At 42.5% G+C, this 22,259-nt stretch overlaps 2 protein-coding genes across 3 annotated transcripts in view; both read right to left on the bottom strand.

Moving 5' to 3' along the window:
• Positions 1 to 22,259, bottom strand: part of LOC138961695 (uncharacterized) — a 64,908-nt gene that overhangs the window by 15,321 nt on the left and 27,328 nt on the right. For both annotated transcript variants that reach the window (XM_070333365.1, XM_070333364.1), the window contains exons 7-25: positions 18,766 to 19,041; positions 18,103 to 18,318; positions 17,143 to 17,289; positions 16,739 to 16,831; positions 14,833 to 14,927; positions 14,054 to 14,239; positions 13,229 to 13,291; positions 9,844 to 9,949; positions 9,383 to 9,514; positions 7,916 to 7,991; positions 7,275 to 7,383; positions 5,942 to 5,988; positions 5,294 to 5,411; positions 4,707 to 4,810; positions 3,974 to 4,076; positions 2,965 to 3,115; positions 2,606 to 2,675; positions 2,139 to 2,205; positions 706 to 791 (exon numbers count right to left, since the gene is read on the bottom strand). In XM_070333365.1, the coding sequence (XP_070189466.1) occupies positions 706 to 791; positions 2,139 to 2,205; positions 2,606 to 2,675; positions 2,965 to 3,115; positions 3,974 to 4,076; positions 4,707 to 4,810; positions 5,294 to 5,411; positions 5,942 to 5,988; positions 7,275 to 7,383; positions 7,916 to 7,991; positions 9,383 to 9,514; positions 9,844 to 9,949; positions 13,229 to 13,291; positions 14,054 to 14,239; positions 14,833 to 14,927; positions 16,739 to 16,831; positions 17,143 to 17,289; positions 18,103 to 18,318; positions 18,766 to 19,041 (2,245 nt within the window). The remainder of the gene's footprint in view (positions 1 to 705; positions 792 to 2,138; positions 2,206 to 2,605; positions 2,676 to 2,964; positions 3,116 to 3,973; positions 4,077 to 4,706; positions 4,811 to 5,293; positions 5,412 to 5,941; positions 5,989 to 7,274; positions 7,384 to 7,915; positions 7,992 to 9,382; positions 9,515 to 9,843; positions 9,950 to 13,228; positions 13,292 to 14,053; positions 14,240 to 14,832; positions 14,928 to 16,738; positions 16,832 to 17,142; positions 17,290 to 18,102; positions 18,319 to 18,765; positions 19,042 to 22,259) is intronic.
• Positions 21,802 to 22,259, bottom strand: part of LOC138960849 (uncharacterized) — a 4,912-nt gene continuing 4,454 nt past the window's right edge. The window contains exon 7 of the mRNA XM_070332491.1: positions 21,802 to 21,809. Within this exon, the coding sequence (XP_070188592.1) occupies positions 21,802 to 21,809 (8 nt within the window). The remainder of the gene's footprint in view (positions 21,810 to 22,259) is intronic.

The following is a 22,259-nucleotide window of genomic DNA, read 5'->3' as shown; positions in this document are numbered from 1 at the left end:
AATTGAATTCAATCAATCAATCAATATGAGGCTTATATCGCGCGTATTCCGTGGGTAAAGTTCTAAGCGCAGGGATTTATTTATTTATTTTATTTTAATTTTATGCAATGTATATATCGCGCACATATTCAAGGCGCAGAGATTTATTTATGCTGTGTAAGATGGAATTTTTGTTACACAATACTTCACGCATTCACATCGGCAAGCAGATGGTGGACATTTTTTTTATCTATGCCTATACAATTTTGCCAGGAAAGACCCTTTTGTTAATCGTGGGATCTTTAACGTGTACACCCCAATGTAGTGTACACGAAGGGACCTCGGTTTTTCGTCTCATCCGAAAGACTAGCACTTGAACCCACCACCTAGGTTAACCATGACCCTGCAAAACAAACATTCAAAGATTATGTCAGTCCAAGAAAGTAAGTCTACAAATATACTTCTGACTAATGTGAAAACAGGCAATAGCATTTCGCATTAGTTTAGTTTCGCCTAGATACAAATTAAACTTATGAAATCATGGGAGCAAACAATGCACAAATCAATGTCAGTTCAAGAATGAAAATGAACATATAAAATTCCTATTCTAAAAAGCAGCATTTTCTGACATCAAAGACAACGCTAATCCGGTATCAGTCTTATCTGTGAATGTTATTTGTCTGTTATTTAATCATGAACCGCGAAAACAGATCACGTGATACTCACTTCGCTCTTTCACGCTTGTCTTTCTTTATCATGACTCTGGAGTTCAGCAGCGTATAGATGACTATGACGATGACCACAAAGTTAGCCTGCAAAATAAATTAGAAATACGTTTTCCCATGTAGTTACAAACATGGTTGCACAATACGAGAGGTTGCGTACACGACACTTTCTGCTTGCATATATGTCATGTACCCTGCAGTAAAATACAACAACACTTTACGAGTGATGATATAAAAACGGAGCTTGGAACGTGAGAACGTATAGCTATTCTAATAGACACGTGGGAGAATTCGGGGGCTGTGATTGGATGATCTCACACATCCCTATTGCGATCATCAAAGGATAACGCTACGGAAGTTGGTAATTTTTTGCCGATATCCAAAGGATATGGGCAATAACAAAGACGCATGGTTCCGGTTTCTTCCTCGTGTATACAGTCCACGCATACCTCGCCAGGTTTGTTTCTGTGACTAGTCGACAGACGATGCCATTTGCTTTGTGTGTGTGTGTTTTGTTGCTTACTGTATATGACATACATTACGTGTAAATCCAGTTCTTTAACAGGCAACAAACCTTGCAAAGTTCAGGAAGCTGCAATCTGAAGCGACCTATCTCTGATTCTAGCAGACGATCTTTCCAATGTTTAACACAAAATCAGCAAACTCTCCTGTCACATAGAACGTCCCTAGTATAGTGCAATGTTGAAATGAAGTTACCAGTCTGAAACATTTAGTCGTTTCTTCTGAGACAATCCTTGCTCTCTTATCATCTACAGATATACCGCAGTCTTCATCACGCGAATCCCCAACAGAAATCAGACTTTCGAACATAGAATATACGTAAGCAAGCATGATACGTTATGACGTCATATGATTCCTAACATATTGACGTAATGCTAAACATCCGGTTATCTCGAGTCTTCTCCGTAATACATGTCCGTGGGTTTTTCAATGTTCGGTGATTTCCGTGGATACATGCGCAAAGGGTTATGCGCACTAAACTGTCGTCTGCAATCAACGACATGGACTATTCTGGTAGTTGTTGCTGACAAAAACATGATTTTAAAACAGAATGTAATGTCAGAATAGCAATATGAACGCTATTGTGTTTTCAGCGTAGCAATAGGGTCCGATATTTAGACTCGAACAAGTATAATGCGACTCGTCTTCGACTCGTCGGCATTATACTTGTCTCATCTAAATATCGGACCCTATTGCTACGCTGAAAACACAATAGATGTTAATGGTGCCAGATATGTTCACAGCTTCAACAATCAACTTAAGGGAATCAATTTGTATTTAAAAAAAAACCACGAAACGTTTGTTAACATGTACACCCTATACTCCAGTGTAGGATATTAGCAAGCTTCACTTTGCCCAAAATTAATGAATAATCAAATCACATACAGAAAGTTTATTAACACTGATATTTACCACCAAAGCAGTCACGGCAGGTCCAACAAAAGCCCAGAAAAGGCCCTCCTCAAGCGATAACCAACAACTGCGAACAAAAATTTATTGTTTTAATATATTGCATGCTGCTAATTATTTACGTCTGGAAAGCTCTTCTCTCGTTTCAACAACCAAATGTATAAATGTTTACACCACCGCAACCGCCACCACCACAGCCACCAGAATAGTTACCACAAACTTTAAACCAGAATACGACCACTACAACCAACATCATCAAAATCCACTACAGCAGCAGCATGAACAATACTACTTTTCCAGAAGCACTGAGCATTAATCTGGAATCATTATTATCATCTTCTGTCAAGTTCGGCTTCTTTCTCATTTGACAATTAGCATACAAAACAGAATGGAACAGTAAAAACGTGGATCAGATATAAGCCATACCCCACCATTTCATAAGGGAATACGCAATTAAGAATGTGCCTTACAAGACTGTCCCTCCGTATCCCTGGCTCTTGGTTACGCCCATTGAAACTCCAACAATTATCACAGGCACACCTGAAAGAACGAGCAATATAGATGAGTGAGATTGAAGAAACGCAGCTTTGGGGTTCTGTGTATTGTTTTTTGTCAAACAAAGCATAACTTCGAATTAGGTTTATGTTTCTGAAGGAACGCACAGAGTCAGAGGCAGAGGAACAAACATACTTACCAACAGGAATATGCTAGTACGCACACTCTCACGGACACGCCACAACACAGCAAACGCAGGAATGGAAACAAAGAAGCTATCCGTTACTAAATTCTGATAAGTCCACACATATTAAATATAACAAATGATACAGACCATAGGCCGTAAGTAGGAGCCAAGCCAGAGCAGACTTTGTGGGGAAGATGATGACGATGGTGATGAAAATGTCGATCCCTTCACACAGCATCAGGAAGAAGACCACCAACCACAGGTAGTGTAGTAGCCCCGCAACAACCGTGCACACAATCTAAAGCAGCCAAACACAACATTAAATTACAAACAAAAATGATGAGAAAGTCAATAACAGAGTCAAAGTCCATCTGGTAAGAACATCGTGTGCATGCTGCCAATCCAGTGCACTGATCAATGTCATCACAATTAATAAACCAATGCATATCGGAATCTTTTCTACCTGAAAATGACATGGCAATGAGGTCAAACATGAAAATTCGAATATTGTTTTGGATGACCATGTTAATAACTAATAATACAAAACATCCATCACAGAGCATCAAAAACAAGAGGACAATATACCACAGGCAGTGCAGTACACTGGCTGTAACTGACTTTTTCTTTACACTCTGTAGCGATCAGGAAATTAGTATTTCAGTAAGTTGAAACCCTCGTTGTTATTTGCCTCGAAATGAGCATTCAGACAAATAGGTTACCTGATGAAATGTTTAATTGATGAACAGAGTCTCACTGTTGCTTTGCTTCATGAATCTAACTAATCATAAAAGGAATGTTCTGTGGTAGGGCTCCTGAATTTTGAAATGTTATGTTCTCATTTCACGTAAACTGTTTCTCCACAGACTTTTGTAATTTTGATTCACGAATAGATTTCTCTTGGTGGATTTTATGTACTATTCTAGACGTTCACTGGTTAAAACAGTAACGAGTAATATGTGAGTGACCAAATAAAAAGGTTAACCTAACAAATATTATCGCCACAAATAAAACCAAAGCAACCAAGCAAATCCCAGTTCAGCTTTTCAATGAAATCTGCCAATCCGGAATGGAAATCGGCTTTCTCTAGGTCTAAACTACTGTGTTTCTCAAAAAAGTGATGGCTCCTGAATGACAGTACAACGTCACGATGACGTACCTCATTTTCCACACGGTTGACGCCAGCAAGGAAAGTGACGTAAGCGAGGACAAGGACCACACACATGTGGACAAGGAGAACGCTGCGGTCGGATTTCACATACCTGAGAAAAACACACACATACCCAGAATGAATTGTTTTACTCTTACATGTTTGCTAACAGTTTTAATATGCGTATGCCGTTTTGGGCTAAGAAGCCAAGTATGGTTCAATGCACTTAGCTCAATCAACCGCAACAGACGAAGGGTTTATGTATAGTCAGCCGTAAGCACATTTCCCTCTTTCCATAATGATAACCAACAGCGGAGCTTGCTGTACTTGAAACTACACTTGATACATGCACAGCGCAGTCATGCAATGCTCTTATATTCTTCTTCTCCTGCGGTATTCATGGGATACAATTTCTTATTGGTAAATGTTACGTGTATGACCGTCTCCCGACACCCTCACCCACACCTTCTATTTGGCCGGTGCATGCTGGATATTTTGCATTTCATTGACCCACCAAACACTGACAAGGATTCTTCTGATATTAAGTACGCGTAATAACAAATATGCATTCGCATTCAAACGAAGGGGGCTCAGACACAAACAGGTCTATGCACATTGTTCTGATGACATGGGAGGTTGGACAAATTCGTCCTTACCCTACTAGAAGCTTCACGTTTGCATCCAAAGTCTGTGACTTTCATTTGGAGGTGCTATCATTAAGCTAGCGGGCCCTCGCTCTTACCTCCAGAAGATGAAGTAGATGGCGAGGGTGAGGATCAGACAGAAGATTGAGATGCTGCAACCAACGATGGAGAAGACGTTCAGCACATCCGCGACTTCCTTCGCCTAGAAACATAACCACAGCTGTTGCGAATCCGGTCAAACGCGCATGAGAGTGTGTTCACATAAATCACGATTGAGTTCATTGTTTGTTTGTTTGTATCCATTTCTATGTAAATGTCATGCGCGTCCAAAAGTCGTCTGGAAGTCTGCTACCCATGCGGCTTGCTGTTAGTTTTGTGACTAACACAATGTCATATTCCAAATTCAACGATGTCGAGAAACTTCGTCTGCACAGAACCACAATGTAGTAAATCTATCTTGCCGATCACAGACTCAGAATAGTACAGTTTAGTCCAGATAAATCATTATCAATAGGTGCAGACACAAATGCAGAAGAAGAGTGAGAATGACACTTCCTGATGTCATCTCAAAATGAACTCAACAACCCACATGACTGAATGGACCTTTAAGCACAGTTGGCAAAACAGCACAAAACAAAGTACACATCTTTAGACATCCCCAAATCAAATAAACTGATCAACTTACAGGTCTGTATGGACTCATGAGCACTGCAAAGTTGGTGAGGTGATCGCATTCACACACGGTCATGTTACTGTTGGACGTTGTCACCCAACACCCTTTTGTTGACCAGATGCCCTTGGCACTGAAACAAATTCGCATACAAGAAAGGCTTTTCAACGTTTGTATCTACTATAGACCTTATAAACTAGAATACGAGTTTGATGACAAGATGCCCTCAATGACTACATAATAACCGCCATTTATCCGTGAGTTCTATTAGTGACACAATGTAAAATGTATTTAGCTAAAGACACGTAAAGACTAACTATGAATAGAATGATGAACATGAACACAAAACCGAGTAGTCACTGCACTCCTTTTGTTTAAAATGAAGAAAGGTGTGACGTAGCTCAAGAATGATTTCAATAAAGATGCTCCCCTCTATGGCCACTATCGTCTTCAAAATGTGGTACTAGTTTCCTAATTCCTTCCTTCTTGGGGTAGGTTCCAGTCGATATCAACTTACACAACTGTATTGTTTGGTAAAGGAAGAAACTCGTCAATTGAATCTCCCCTTACCAAGCTTCACCACACTCTCATCTGCCCTCGTATCCCATCTCCCAACCACTTCATATTGATAGATATCTCAAGACAACAACGGTGATCACATACCTTGCTGAAAAGTCCAGGAACTGACATGAGGCGCTGCTGAAATTAACCTGAAAACATAACAGAAATAAAAGGTGAGCTGAGTTTGTAAACTCCGTGCTTGTTTTGTTCCCGTACAGGTCCTTTCATTCTAATTTCATTCTAAGGTCCTAATTTCATGTTTTAAGGTGATAATGAAGTACGAATATTTCAGTGTAGGAGCAGGAATATAGAATATTGTGGTTCGCATAATGCTGTTCTGTTTTGCAAAATTAAATGTTTTGATTTTGTCTCTGAAGTTTATGTCCATTCTTTGTTTGTGTTAGTGGAGCAACTTTAATAACACCATGGACAAGCACTGTCAATTTGAAGTGGTAATCTGCATAATTATTCATAAACAAACAGTATCTGCATATCCTTATTTTCACAATAAAGCCTTATTCTGAATTCTTTATGGATGATCAACAATTGCTGGTGACCAAGAAATAGTGTTGTGGAAAGTTATCAAAGAAAAAATGGTCAAATTAATGTTGCTATCAATCTTTATCACTTATTTTCAAAGCGTGTTGGGGTCATCTGATGATTGTCCACAGGAAGTAGAGTCAAACCTGTCCTGGTGACCACCTCTCAATAACGACACCTGACTACAACGACCACTCCAAGATTCCGAACAAATTGTATCACTGTATGATTCACCTTACCATAGCGACCACCTATCTATGACAACCACTTTTGGTCGCTCTCTTGTGTGGTCAAGACAGGTTCGACTGTAGTTCCTTTGCTAAGTTCGGCCACCTCGCTGGATTGCGGTTCTCCTAAATCTGAGGTTTTGATTATAGATTCTGACTGACACAAAGGAACAAGGGAAATTTAAAACAATATGGCTAGCACTGGCTATTCTTTCTTTCTTTCTTTCTTTCTTTCTTTATTTGGTGTTTAACGTCGTTTTCAACCATTCAAGGTTATATCGCGACGGGGGAAGGGGGGAGATGGGAAAGGGGGGAGATGGGATAGAGCCACTTGTTAATTGTTTCTTGTTCACAAAAGCACTAATCAAAAAATTGCTCCAGGGGCTTGCAACGTAGTCCAATATATGACCTTACTGGGAGAATGCAAGTTTCCAGTACAAAGGACGTAACATTTTTTACATACTGCTTGACTAAAATCTTTACAAACATTGACTATATTCTATACAAGAAACACTTAACAAGGGTAAAAGGAGAAACAGAACCTGTTAGTCGCCTCTTACGACATGCTGGTTAGCATCGAGTAAATTCTTTCTCGTCCCAACCAATATGGGACTCCCCCTAACCCGCGGGGGGAAGCACTGGCTATATGGTCTACTGTTGATACCAACCATGATGTGATCGAACGTGAGCCTGACAGGCTTGAGAAGACGGTCGCCATCTAGGGCCAGACTCAGTGCCAGGATTGGAGAGTTGATGGACAGCTCGCTTAATCCAGGCCTGAGTAAGATTAAGGAAATATATTGCAGGGTCATGCAATACAAGTTTAATGTGCATTTTTTTCTTTGAGAAAGAGAAAGAAATAATCTTGGTCAGAAGATCTATGGATATTAATTGAACACTGTCAGGTCTGTCAAGAAAACATTGCACGCACCATATATATAGATATACATTACAGAATTATGTCTTTGTACTCATTCAAAATATGACGAGTCAAATTTATCAGTATTTCCTTGTACCATCGCAACATTCATTTTATTTCATTTCTTGATATACTTCGTATGTAAGTTTTGTTCTGACGGGATCTCTTTTTAAAAACAACCTGTAATGTCGTACGTACAGAGCTCATTGTCAATTTGTAAGACTTAATAAATAAGCCTGCGAACCTGGCCCAAGCCATTCATCAAGACGAGATATGGCTGAACCCTCAGCTGCGAGGAAGAATGTGCACTGGTATCTTTCTTTTTTTCTTGTCTCTGATGATTTAACAACAGATGAAGATGAACAGAAAGATGTCCCATGGTCTACTCACAGAGTCTGGTTCACCTGTCCAGAGAAAACGTTGCTGAGATTCCTGTAGATGACGGCACTGTACCCGACCTCATCAACTGTTTTAATGGAAGGTTTAAACAATGATTCTAAACTCTATTTGTTGTGCTCAAAGCAGTAGGTAACTGCTCTATGATGTAATTACAACACACCTTGTCAAAGTTGTTACAGTTATAACCACAAAAATTGTTTCGTTTCATAATGCGTCCCATGTCTCAGGTAAGGAAAATACTTGGCTGTGCAAGCAGCAGCAGCAGTTGAAAGAATAAGTCATCTTACAAAAACCCTAATATAATGATCATATGTTGTGGAGGCAGAGCTAGGCAGTGACTTAAGGAGGCGGGGGGGCATATGGCGAGTAAAAAGATGGTCGAAATAGTATTTCCCGTGTTTATCAATGCAAGTTTATAAAACACTAAAACACTAATCAAGAAAGCTGAAATTGAAAGGAGCTGGTTGTGGTTTAAGAACAAACAACATGCATTAGACAAAACAACACTATGCGTGCTCCTCTTTCAAACATGTATTTTCTTTTTCCCACGTACTTCACACACAGTTTGGTTTATCCCTCACATCACAGATTTTGAGTACCGTGTGCTTCATTTGCATTTGTCAAGCCATTTTAAAGCAAGGGTATCCAATTGCGTAGGTGCTGAACAATAAGTGAACAAACATATATCGTACCTTTTTAAAACGGTTTTGTGATAAAGTTGCAATCTGTGAACAAATTGTGCTTAAACTTTAAATCCAAGCTCAGCTAACATTACTGTGCAACATTTTATGAAGATGCATTGATAGCACCAGAGACACTGTATGTTATTTACAATTTATCACCAGCACGCCCCGTACATTTCCAGTGCTCTTTCTATGTATTTACAAAAAACAGCCACTTTCATATCAGATTACCAACAAATTATTCCAGCGTATGAAGTGGGCACTGTCATTTACATCTGAATTACAAAAGTACGCATCAACAACTATTTTATGTATCAAATGTGTAGAAATGCTCAACCATATCAGATTACCAACAAATAACTCCAGTGTATGAAGTGGGCACTGTCATTTACATCTGAATTACACAAGTACGCATCAACAACTATTTTATGTATCAAATGTGTAGAAATGCTCAAACATATCAGATTACCAACAAATAACTCCAGTATATGAAGTGGGCACTGTCATTTACATCTGAATTACACAAGTACGCATCAACAACTAGTTTATGTATCAAATGTGTAGAAATGCTCAATGTTGGTTTATCAATCATTGCATAAGACCAGTTGAGGGATAAATCGACGTGCCCAGTCCGACACGTTTACAAGAGCATTTTTACACGTACAGTAAAACCCCTCTAAACATCTGAATCAGAATCAGGCAAAAACATCAACAAAGAAAACCCATTAATATTGATGTATTGGAGAAATAAACTGCACAGGAAAGTTCAGCTTACTGCCAGGGCCAATGGCGTCCTTGGAAAGGAAAGCCGAGTTGTTGGCTGCTGTGACCCACTCAGGATAATTCTGCGCCTGGCTTGGGGTGGGGAACATGATGTCGTTCCTGTCTGATCGTCCAACTTGCAGAACTGAAATGAGGGAGAAGAGTTTGTCTTTCCTGAACAATCACGAAGGTACAAATGTTGTGTGTATACATGTGTGTTTTCGAGAATAGGGTTGGGGTAATAGTGTGTGTGTGTGTGTGTGTGTGTGTGTGTGTGTGTGTGTGTTCGTGTGTGTGTGTGTACGTACGTGCGTGCGTGCGTGTGTGTGTGGGCATGTGTGTCAAACATGCATTCAAAACATAAAAACACAACAATAAACTGACGGACAGGTAGGCAGGCGGACAGACGAACAGACAGACAAGCAAACAGACAGACAGATATACAGACAGAGATGATAAAAACAGAATGCTGACCAATTTTGTTGCTCGTGATAGGTCGTTGTGAACCACTGGAGTTCAGCGTTCTGCTCGAGGCCTTTCCCATCCTATCCACAGCATTCACCAGGGACAAGGCTTTGGTCTGTCAACATTAACATCACATTTCTGTTGTGATACCTCTTTCGCACCCCACACACGTCTCTTGTTACACATTCATTGCACCAAGTCACTGAGACGTGTTAGACGTGTGACAGGGTGGACTGTCACTAATTACAGAGTAAAGCTATTGTCATTGTTCAGTTTTGTCTTTGTTGCCGATCGATTTGTGTTTTGTGTCTATTCTTTTCTTTTTTTTTTTTTTTCTTTTCTTCTTCACTCTCATCTCTTCTCTCCCTTCCTTTTATTTTTCTCTCTTTCTTTTTCTCTCTTTTTTTCCCTCTTATTTATGTATTTATGTATTTTTTATTTTTTTATTTTTCATTCTTCTTTCATCCCGACGCTTGTTCCTTCTCCCAGTATGCTCCCACGCCGCCCACTACAACAAATCAATGAGCCCCCAGTGTTGGTCAGACACCTGGGCACCCTCACTAATTTTACAGACACTTCAGGGAAGGATGTCAGACCGCTGCGGTAGGCTACCCTCGGAAGATGACACTGCACTGCTTAGACGGTGTTCAGTATTGGTCCTGTTCCTGGCCAGGGACACAGGCACCGCTACCTATTAAGCCCTCTACTTACGACACTGACGGTTAAGTCGCGGAGCCAGACTGAGTGAGTCTCCTCAGAGAACAGACCGCCACTGCGTCCCTCCGTCGACCCCCTGGAGCACCCCAGACCGGCAGCAGAATATTCAGGGATGGCTGGAACAGGAACACTGGGACCAAGGTCACCACGAGAGCCCTGAGTAGGAAGGGTCACACGAATCGAGACAAGTTTTTTTTATTTTCGCGCTTTCAGAGTCAATCGCATTCGTGAAGTGAATGACACTCGGCTGTGTGATCCCAGTCTCCCCATTGGAACTTTAGCACTTCCACTCTGGGTAGGAGCCGACCGATGGTCGAAAAAACCCACGCACCCCTTATGGGATTCGAACCACGATGTCTATTCTTTATTTGCAAACTAAAAGTGCTGGTATGCGCTAGCCGTGTCCAGCTACAATTTACAGTCTCCCTTTGGGTGAAGCAAGTTTCTTAATCCCTTTGAACTTGAAGTGGACATGCCACTTGTGTCTGAGGCAGGCAACCCTGTATGATTTCCTTTAATAATGATAGGGAGGGATCAAAGAAGCGTGTCACTAGCTGGGCTGGGTGGTTCTTTTCTATTCCCCCCCATCCCCGTCCTTGTTTAACCTATGAAACGTGTTATCATCATAGAATGTTGGAATACTATTGGTTACTAAGAGTTTGATTGGATGTCTGTTTTCCTAGCTACATTCTGATTGACTTTGTACATGATATGTGAGAGAGATAACTTTGCGAGAACCGGGAGAGAGAGGACGTGTTGTGAGATCCACTAACTGAGAAGATGTAGTGTATTGTGCATTGTGGTTATTGTGCCACCCGGCTTCGGTCGGGTAGGCGAAGATGAGGAGGGAAGCGAACACAGGAATAAAGTATGTCATGCCAGTATACTGCTGTTGTCACAATGTCATCTGTTGTGTCCGCGAGTGATAGTCCAGTGAGTCCGTAAATACATCAAAGAAAAACATTATCAGCTATTCAATCTGTTTTCTGAACCCTTTAAAAATGGATGAAAGAAAAGATATGTTTACCGAACCTTCTACAGACGTTTCGTGTGGAACATTTGTGAAATATTTAGACATTCTGGAATGAGATACCTCACCTCGTATGCACAAAGTGAGTAAAAAATGGACAACTGCTGCAAGCAGACATTTACTGTGAAGCAGCTGAGCGGGACCGTTTAATCTTCTGGAAGCAGCGAAAGCGTGATACATGTACATCTTCTGAAAACAGGTAACGCATTCTTAACAAATACATTTGCATTCGCCTTTTCTGGAATCAGAAGTCTCCTGATGTACAACTTCTAGAATTATAATCCTCTGTGTGGGAAGTGAGATGCTTTCAACTTTTGGGAATACCTTCCATCTTTAAGCATCAAGTCAGTATAACTTGTACACATTCTGGAAACAGATTATTTCACATAGCAAATTGATGAGCAAAAATACATAAACAGATAGACTAGTCATCTAACGTTCCAAAATTCAGAATCATAAAACAAGAATGGTAGGTTTTTTAGTACGTTTATTTTTAACAAAACAAAACGTTACATTTACTAGTACGTCGACCCAAAGGTCTTATTTTGTTTGTTTGTTTGCTTAACGCCTAGCCGACCACGAAGGGCCATATCAGGGCGGTGCTGCTTTGACATTTAACGTGCGCCACACACAAGACAGAAGTCGCAGCACAGGCTTCATGTCTCCCCCAGTCACATTATTCTGACACCGAACCAACCAGTCCTAGCACTAACCCCATAGTGCCAGACGCCAGGCGGAGCAGCCACTAGATTGCCAATTTTAAAGTCTTAGGTTTGACCCGGCCGGGGTACGAACCCACGACCTCCCGATCACGGGGCGGACGCCTTACCACTAGGCCAACCGTGCCGGTTCCCAAAGGTCTTTGAAGTTGACAGACAGAAACACACTTATGAAACAGTTGAAGAACTTCTCTCAAGATCGTGTCGCTCGCTTGAGGTATTACCTCTTATGTACCAAGTGAGTAATATTTTCAGCATTACACATTACTTGTTGACAGCGATGTGATTTTGACATGCAACATAAATGGACATAGCCAGGGAGTTGCTGCCTACAATTGCTGATCATATTAATGATAGAAATCTGTGTTTTCTTATCATAACTCATACATTTGCTTATAAGTTGCTCATTCGCTTCAGTTGCATAACGATAACGGCCAACCCCCAAATGCTCGCTTGCTTGTTTGATGATGATTTTGAATCTCATTACCTTTAGGGGCGGGGATATAGCTCAGTTGGTAGCGCGCTGGATTTGTATTCAGTTGGCCGCTGTCAGCGCGAGTTCGATCCCAGGTTCGGCGGAAATTTATTTCACAGAGTCAACTTTGTGTGCAGACTCTCTTCGGTGTCCGAACCACCCCCCGTGTATACTACATTGGGTGTGCACGTTAAAGATCCCACGATTGACAAAAGGGTCTTTCCTGGCAAAATTGCTTAGGCACAGTTAATAATTGTCTACCATACCCGTGTGACTTGGAATAAGGCCGTGAAAGGTAAATATGCGCCGACATGGCTGCAATCTACTGGCCGTATAAAATTTCATCTCACACGGCATCACTGCAGAGCGCCTAGAACTGTACCCACGGAATATGCGCGATATAAGCCTCATTGATTGATTGATTGAAATGCTTAAACATATTAAAAGGCTTACCGTCTGATCTTGCCACACATCACTTGAAGCATGAAGCACATTGTCAGCGATCATGACGAATGTCTGGGTGGTAAAAAAGTGAAATCAAAATGAGATTTGCGGTAAGATTGTAAGTGGAGAGGAGAGGAATGGAACGATAAAAGGGGTGGGGAGTTTGGGAAAATGTGCCTGTGACATGTATTTTTATTAAAAAAAACAAACAAATAAAAACACCATGACAATGAAGAGAGAGAGAGAGAGAGAGAGAGAGAGAGAGAGAGAGAGAGAGAGAGAGAGAGAGAGAGAGAGAGAGAGAGAAAGAAAGAGAGAGAGAGAGAGAAAGAGAGAGACAGAGAGACAGAGAGACAGAGAGAGACAGACAGACAGAGAGAGAGAGAGAGAGAGAGAGAGAGAGAGAGAGAGAGAGAGAGAGAGATGGATAAAGAAAGAGACAAATGAAGAGAAAGAGAGAGGGAGAGACAGACAGACAGACAGGCAATATAGATAAACAGAGACATGGGCAGAGATAGAGTTACATAGACCGCCAATCAAGCATGAAATAAGACCTTGTGTTGCCTTTCTTCAACGATAAAATGCATACGGCTAACAAGAAGACCAGCAAGAGCATACTGATGTCAACAAGAAGACCAGCAAGAACATACTGATGTCAACAAGAAGACCAGCAAGAGCATACTGATGTCAACAAGAAGACCAGCAAGAGCATACTGATGTCAACAAGAAGACCAGCAAGAGCATACTGATGTCAACAAGAAGACCAGCAAGAGCATACTGATGTCAACAAGAACAATGAAACACCCTTTCCCAATAAGAACAAAGACAGCGTACCTCTAGTTCACCTTCTCCAGGGGCTTGCTTGGCGTCCACAGTGAAGTTGGCCACCTTGTCCAGGATGTCAATGGCCGCTGTGACGTCACCACTCAGGAGAGGTCTTGAACCACCTGTGCTGTTCTGAAGTTTTTTAACAACATCCTTGGTAGTCGCGTTTGTCTTTCCTGTTCCAATCTGGTCAATCTGTAGGGTAACACTTACTCGTATGAGAAAAAAGGTTGTGCACCACTAGTTCTTTCTCGCACCCGGCCAACATGAAGGGATGAGACTTGCTTCTAGAGCTTATGCTATGCTATAGCTTGTGCACCATCTTCTGTCGCCAAACCGGTCAACCGGTAGGATAAAGTCCTACTCGTATAAGCTAGAACTTATGCAATTGATTGTGAACACAAGTAGATTCCTCCTGTGGTCCAGCATCACCAGAAAAGTGTTTTCGCTAGACAATTTTGTTGGTAAGCAGCCCTGAAAGTCCCAAAAATGGTGTACTCGCCTTTGGCTAGTGAAACCAACAATTTGTTTCAGCAACTTTACTCGCATTTGGCGAGTAGATGAACATTTCTACTCGCCAGTTACATGTTTCTACTCGCCATGGCGATTTTACTCTCCACTTTCAGGCCTGGTAAACTTGAATCGGCAGCTTTTGTCTGATAACAACACTAGTACGGTCACATGCAATTAACGGGTTGATCAGTTGTCGCCTTATTTACCGGTATTTTACCACAACACCGCCCCCCAAAAAGAATGTCTGGTGTACCCCGTAAGAGGACTTCACTTACGGTTGTTTTCAAGTCCTCCAGTTCCTGTCGGACACATTGAGATGTGTCTGGTTCTCGCCATTGTCCGTTCGTGCCACACTGTCGATACTGAAGACCTGCACAAATAAAAAGAGAGAGAGAGAGAGAGAGAGAGAGAGAGAGAGAGAGAGAGAGAGAGAGAGAGAGAGAGAGAGGGGGGGTTACTTTACCAACTAAAGATGACAAAGATGACGTATTTGGAGAAGATACTAATTTAATTGTAATCATTTTATGTTTGTGTGCAATATTGTGGGCAGGCCTAAAAGCAAATGTTCTGTTTTGTAAAGACAGACAACAGGGCCGGACTACCGGGGGGGTTATGGGGGTTGCGCAACCCCCCCCCCCCCTAGCCTGAACATGTACCTTACTTATTTAAAACATTTTTTATTATTGCTTATTTTATGCCGTTTCATGCAAGGAGCGACCATTTTCTTATCTCAGAATATGACCTACCCATCAGCTTCAGGGGGCTTTGCCCCCTGACCCCCACAAGGGGCTCTGCCCCTTGACCCCGCCCAGGGGCGGACGGGGTTTCTAGGGTTTCCGGACCCACCTTATAAATATAAAAATATAAAAATATTGAATGAGGTATGCATTTCTTTATTTTACATTGAGTTTCAATTTTGGGGGTTATAATCAGTGACAAAATCTGCTGCCTGAAACTGGTAATGATCATCCTCAGAATGCACCAGATTGCACCATTTTGCATCCTTTTTTTCAAAATTTTCCGGGGGGGCATGCCTCCGGACCCCCCTAGCAAGCTAGGCGCTTTGCGCCGTCGGCTCGGCGCTTCGCGCCTTCACACCCATATCTTCACAATATACTTTCGGAACCCCCCCCCACCCCATAAAATGAACTGATCCGCCCCTGCCACCAGGGGGGATATCCCCCTGGACCACCTCTAGCAACCCCCCCTCCTCTTAGCCTAATCCGGCCCTGGACAATAAGTTATTTGTTCTCCTTGTTCTTGATGCCGAACTGAAGAAGGTTTAAAATAAAAAAAAAAATTTTATATTCTCTCTTCTTTTCTTCTTTATGATTGTATTTATTTTATTTTTGTTTTTGTTTTGTTTCATTCTCTTTTTGCTTGTCCCGACGCTTGTTCCTTCTCCCAGTATGCTCCCACGCCGCTCCGTCCCAGCACTCACTGCAACATCCACCCCTGAAGTTCGTTCCCAGTGTTGGTCAGACACCTGAGCACCCTCACTAATTTTACAGACACTCCAGGGAAGGATGTCAGGCCGCTGCGGTAGGCTACCCTCGGAAGATGACACTGCACTGCTGCCGAGTCACTTCGACGGTGTTCAGTATTAGTCCTCTTCCTGGCAAGGGACACAGGCACCGCTACCTACTAAGCCCTCTACTTACGACACTGACTGTTAAGTCGCGGAGCCAGACTGAGTGAGCGTCTCCTCAGAGAGCAGACCGCCACTGCGTCCTTCCGTCGCGGGGAAGAAGGTTGTTGAGAGATGTACTTTTCAAGCGCAGTGAAACTCACATCTTCAAAGGGTGTTACCTGGTTTCCAACATACATACCGACTCGAAACTAAAGACACAGACAACATACAGAAACACGAGAAAAAACAACAAGCTTAAATGATAACCCCCATTAGCGTAGAATGTAGACACACACACTAAACACACGAATACTGCTTCCACTAGCGTAGCATATAGAGCTAGAGACTCAAAGAAGAAACACACGTAATAAACAGAGACACAAACAAGAAACACACAGGAGTCTCACATCCAGTTGCGCAGCATGCAGATACACAAAGAAGAAACTTCACCTCGCGTCGCGTACAGAGGCACACAAAACAAATATGCTTGATTCTCAACTCTATTGACGCAACATACAGAGACTCTAAGAACAAACACACTACAGCCTCACCTCCATCGGCGTAGCCTTGGGGACAACTAAGGTGTGCAGTGTTTCCTCCTGGAGTCTCAGCCCAGTCCTCGTCTTCAAGGCAATTTCTGGTCGCTGTTAAGAAACATTTATAATTACATGCCAAACATTCTTAACATTTTCAAATTGTGTGTGTGGTAGTTCAAGTTGTGATGGTTCATTTTTCAACCATTTATACATTTATTTATTTTCTTACCTACCAGTTGCAGTACAAATCAAATTAACACGCAAAATAAAACATACACTATTTGAAGCTTTACGATATACTACCAGACACATACATGTACACCCACACATTGACTTGTTTCTGTCTGTCTCTGTCTGTCTGTCTGTCTGTCTCTCTCTCTCTCTCTCTCTCTTCTAACTGACAAACAACACCTTTGTACCTGGCTCTGAGATGAAGATGGTCGCTTCATTGCTGACGGCTGTGGCAATACTGTCTGAGATGTTACATCGATAGCGAACCGTTGACGACACGCCTCGAATCGTGAAGTTGGCCTGCTCGTCTTTTTCAGTCTTGTTCACAACTACATCTTGAGAAACACATATATATTTCATGGACTTTAGAGACAACAAAACGAAGGGAATCATCCTTTTAACCATGGCCCTAACCCCGATATGCATATGTGTATGTACACACGTACATACACATTTATACAAAACAGGTTATTTTGAACTAAAAATGAATTTAAATATCGGATTTGTCTTATACCGCAAAGCAAATCTCTGTGGTAATTGCAGGCTTGTAACACACTGGACTCTTCAGAGGATTGTTTTTGGCGAAGCAGACCCGAATAAGACTACTGAACATTCCTTTTCAGTCATTAAAATGCACATACATTGATGTATGTGAAATTGCTCTAAAGCTGATATTATGAATAGTTCACTGAATGCAAACAGCTCTCGCTGCATCCATTTAAAAAAATATATACTTTTACGATATGTTTAAAGTCGCAATACATTGGAACGCAAACGTAGTTGTGCAGAATCTGTTCATGTTAATCAAGTTTTGTTTGTTTGTTTGTTTGCTTAACGCCCAGCCGACCACGAAGGGCCATATCAGGGCGGTGCTGCTTTGACATATAACGTGCGCCACACACAAGACAGAAGTCGCAGCACAGGCTTCATGTCTCACCCAGTCACATTATTCTGACACCGGACCAACCAGTCCTAGCACTAACCCCATAATGCCAGACGCCAGGCGGAGCAGCCACTAGATTGCCAATGTTAAAGTCTTAGGTATGACCCGGACGGGGTTCGAACCCACGACCTCCCGATCACGGGGCGGACGCCTTACCACTAGGCCAACCGTGCCGGTGTTGTTAATCAAGTGACAAACAACACACCTTGGACTTGACCTCCAGCACTTTCGGCAGGGTATAAGATGGCTTGCCAAGGAACTTCATATCCCGCTCTGCGTACGCAAACCAGATTGACGTCACTTCCTGGGCTGACGATAGAGCTACTCGGGTTCAAGGTGGTTTCCAGCTTTGCGACAACATGCAGAGCGACCTGCTTGTTGATTGTATTGCCTGCTGCGGTAACATTGCATACCAGCTGACCTGAAATTTAGAAAAAAAAGCAGATGAACAACAAACCAATATTTTAGTGTGACTAAGACTGCAAAGCCAGCCTTTGGTCGATTTCTGCGTCTTTTTGCCAAAAACATCTCTCTTTCTTTCTCTCTCTCTGTCTGGCTCTGTGTATCTCCCTCTCTCTCTCTCACCCTCTCTTTCTCTCTCTCTCCTCTCATCTGTCTTTCTGTTTGTGTCTGTCTCTGTCTGTATTTCTGTCTGTCTCTCTCTGTCTTTGCCTAAAACTTTTAACCTGTCGCAATAAAGTTCGGTGTTCTGATCTATCTCTCTCTCTCTCTCTCTCTCTCTCTCTCTCTCTCTCTCTCTCTCTCTCTCTCTCTCTCTCTCTCTCTCTCTTTGCATATGTGGCTCCCTCTTTACTCGCTCTCACTTTACCCCCCCCCCTCCCCTGCATCACAGACATATGTAACTTACCACTTTCCGTCGTCAAAATCTCCTTGATCCTGACGGAGCTGACAAACTTGAACGGATCGTTGTCACTGCGGTTCGCGAGAGAAATGACGTAACGCCTCGAACTTTGCATTGTGGTTATGTCGCGGCCGCCCAGCGTCCAATCAAACTTGGGCTCGCTGACTCCTGGTGTCCGATAGCTACACGTGGCTGTGACGTCATATCCGGTCACGATGACGTGAACCCCGGGGCTGGAGTTGCTGACCTTTCCTTTAGAAGTGTAGTCCAAGGACATGTCAGCTATGTAGTAAGTTGTCAAGAAAGGCACCAGACAAAGAAAACCAACCAAGTCACTTAAAATAACAAATGAAGACTAAAGAGTACATTTTACTAAGTCTTCCATATCCACAAGTCAACAAAATGTCATCGCTACAATTTAAGCAGAAATTGCTTAGTAAGGTAGCTTAAACAACTATGATTGAGACGGTGAGTTCACAAATATGTGAGTAACTATGCACTCGACCTATTATCGGTGTAATGAGGGAAAAACAACTTATAAACATCGACTGTGGTGTAGAATGTTACATGTATGATATGAAAGTTAACAACAACATTATCAAACAATAACAATAACAATCACAAAAGTTATTCATCCCTTTCATAAAATCACAACGAAGGCCAACTGAACATGACAATAGGATTTGGTAAAACACTCAGAGAGAGAGAGAGAAAGAGAGAGAGAGAGAGAGAGAGAGAGAGAGAGAGAGAGAGAGAGAGAGAGAGAGAGACACTGACACAGTTTAATTGAATATGGGCCTACAGCCCCTTTCACATGAATCACAGGACAAAATAGAAAACATATTTAAATGTATGCAAAATACACAGTGGTTTGTTCCAAGCTTTCCTCTATCAATAATCTTGCACATCAACGCTGCCTAAAATATACATACAACCGAACAATAAATACAGCAACATCAAAGCCTTCAGCGACAATTAATCCTCATCCCCAGTCACCTGGTAGTTCGAAAACTCAATCTGAAACTGACATCGATTGTCGAAGGCATGCCTGCGGTGCATAACTCTGGGAAAGTTGTCGTAGCTGGGAACCCGTTGAGATCCATTCCAACGCCAAAACAATTATCAGAAGACTCACCATGAAGTCAAATCAAACGTTAGGTTTTCTCATTTGGTTATTTGCTTTGGCTGCAAGTGTATTGCTTCGATTGATAGCTGAGCCTGCCAAACGGTTGTGTGACGTGTCTAGTGTGTTGGCGAAGTGTCTTGTGCTTGTCACTTCTCGCTTTCAGCCCTCACCGCTGGCTAGCACCGTCTGTCCTTTTTAGGACAACGCGAAAAGAGAGCAGAATGTCTCTCCTGCCAGTACAATAACCTCTCCACAACAAGCCCTATGTAGTGCCTCCATCGCGGCGACAGGCGTAAACTGGGTACCGCAAGGCCCCAGGCTAGACTACAAGGACTCGGAGGAGGTTGGCCCCTAGACGTGCGGCATGCGGGCCCACCGGTGTGTGGAAACGCCCTAGTGCCCACGAACCAACCTCCAGCTATGGGTCAAATAGCCGGGCAGGAAAGGCTCGTCAACCCTGGCAGGCAGCTATCCTAAGAGAAGACCACTCTGAATTCAAAACGAGGGTAGAGGAGGCTTATCATCCATGGAAGGAAACTCGTCTAGGAGAAGGAAAACTCCGAAATGAAACCCACGCAGTCCCTCGAAGACGGAACGGCACTGGCCTTTTTTAGGCGGGGAGCAGACCCGGTGCCTACGCTACTCTCGACAAATGGTTGTGTCATCAACGAATCAACGAGATGGTGTCGTCGTCGATTGATAGCACAATCTGCTTGCAACCGTGCTGTTCAAGACTGTTCGAACTGTCGTCTGCTAGACGGGCTTGTGTGAATCCGAGTCGAGTTAACTGCGGGGTTCAGCGACAAATGAGGGAGTGGCACCAAAATGAAAAGAAGAAGACGAAAAGAAGTTGGCGATACAGTTAAGATATAATTTATGGGGAAGAGAAGAGGATGTGAGGTGTTAGATGTATCCAACCTTAGGTGTTCCAACTCAAGACCGGGACAAAGTAGAAAGCGATGTACCGCGACCGACTCTCAGTGCCGACATACAACTTCCAAGCTTTATTGCTTAACGTCTACAACAGGCGAAGTATTGAAGCTTTGGCTCACCTAAACCCGACAACTGAATATGTAAGTGATCCACGTGTGAAAACCAAAACAGAACAGCGCGATGACAGCCAACATTTCTATCCCCGACTGACAAACAGTAACACTGCATGCGAACTGACTTGGGTCAACGATCAAACCAGCACGGCCAGAACTGAATTTGTTGCGCTGCCATTATCGTGCGCAATTCTGGTAAAAAAATAAACCCGGTACGCCGAATTGAGTATAACGAAAGCCGATGTCAAATATACACAGGGATATTTTAAAATGACTTTCAAAATGTAAAAGCAGATAGCAGACCTTTCTATAGGCAATATGAATGACTGAATGTCCACATACAAGTCGAATGACGCCGTCCATTATGCTGACAAATGGGAACTAGCTTTGCGCATGAATTCATTGACATGACTGAATTTCGACTGCGGAGGCTTTTGGCAAGCTGAAAACAGGCACGGGCAGGTTTTAGTGGAAAAAGTAACAGTTTTTAATGAAAACGTCGGAGTAATGGGATAAATAGCTTACACACCTCGTCCTGAATATCTTGCATATTTTCCCTCGGGTCGATTTTCATGTATTACCTCGCCAAAGGCTCGGACTCGTTGGTTTTCGGCAGGTAACCTCTACTTATTCCCCCCTCTGCTTCTTTACCTCTATAAACTTGTAGAGTAGTTATTTTTCGATAATGACCCAGCAACCAAACAAATAACGAGCCAGCAACAGCCTGAATCCTCGATAGTGCAATGGGTTGAGAAGCTGTTCTGTTTCGGTACTACTTTTGCCATTGAAAAGTTCCGAACGCTCTATACGTACGAAGTATACATCTCTGGAGCAAACAATACAAACAAACCGCATTTAAATTAATAACAACTACTGGCCTGAACACATGAATCTTCATCTACAATCCATGAGTTCGGTTGTTTTTGGCTCACGTAAGTGTAGCCTATGCGATGCTAACTTTTGTCTGTCTGTGCGTGCGTGCGTGCGTGCGTGCGTGCGTGCGTATGTATGTATGTATGTCTGTGGTAGAAACTTTAACATTTGAAGACGTCACAACATTTGAAGACGTCACATTATGACGTAAGAGGGTTAGACGTCACGCGAAGGAATTACTGAAAGTCTCGGTCATTGTTATTTTGCCGAGCGGGCCGAGACTAGTTTTTTTATTCGAAATCGGCCATTCAGATCTAGATCTAGTGTCTCGCTTTCTTGCACAGTCACGACAGTGTCACCTATGCTTACTGTGTGTGTGTGTGTGTGTGTGTGTATGTGTGTATGTGTGACGGAGTGATTGAGTTTGTGTTACTGTTTGTCGATTTCTTACGTGA

Source organism: Littorina saxatilis, linkage group LG3 (genome assembly GCF_037325665.1).
Source record: "Littorina saxatilis isolate snail1 linkage group LG3, US_GU_Lsax_2.0, whole genome shotgun sequence".
Classification (NCBI taxonomy): Eukaryota; Metazoa; Mollusca; class Gastropoda; order Littorinimorpha; family Littorinidae; genus Littorina; species Littorina saxatilis.
Note: the sequence above shows the minus strand (reverse complement) of the source record. Positions and strands in the feature narration are given on the sequence as shown.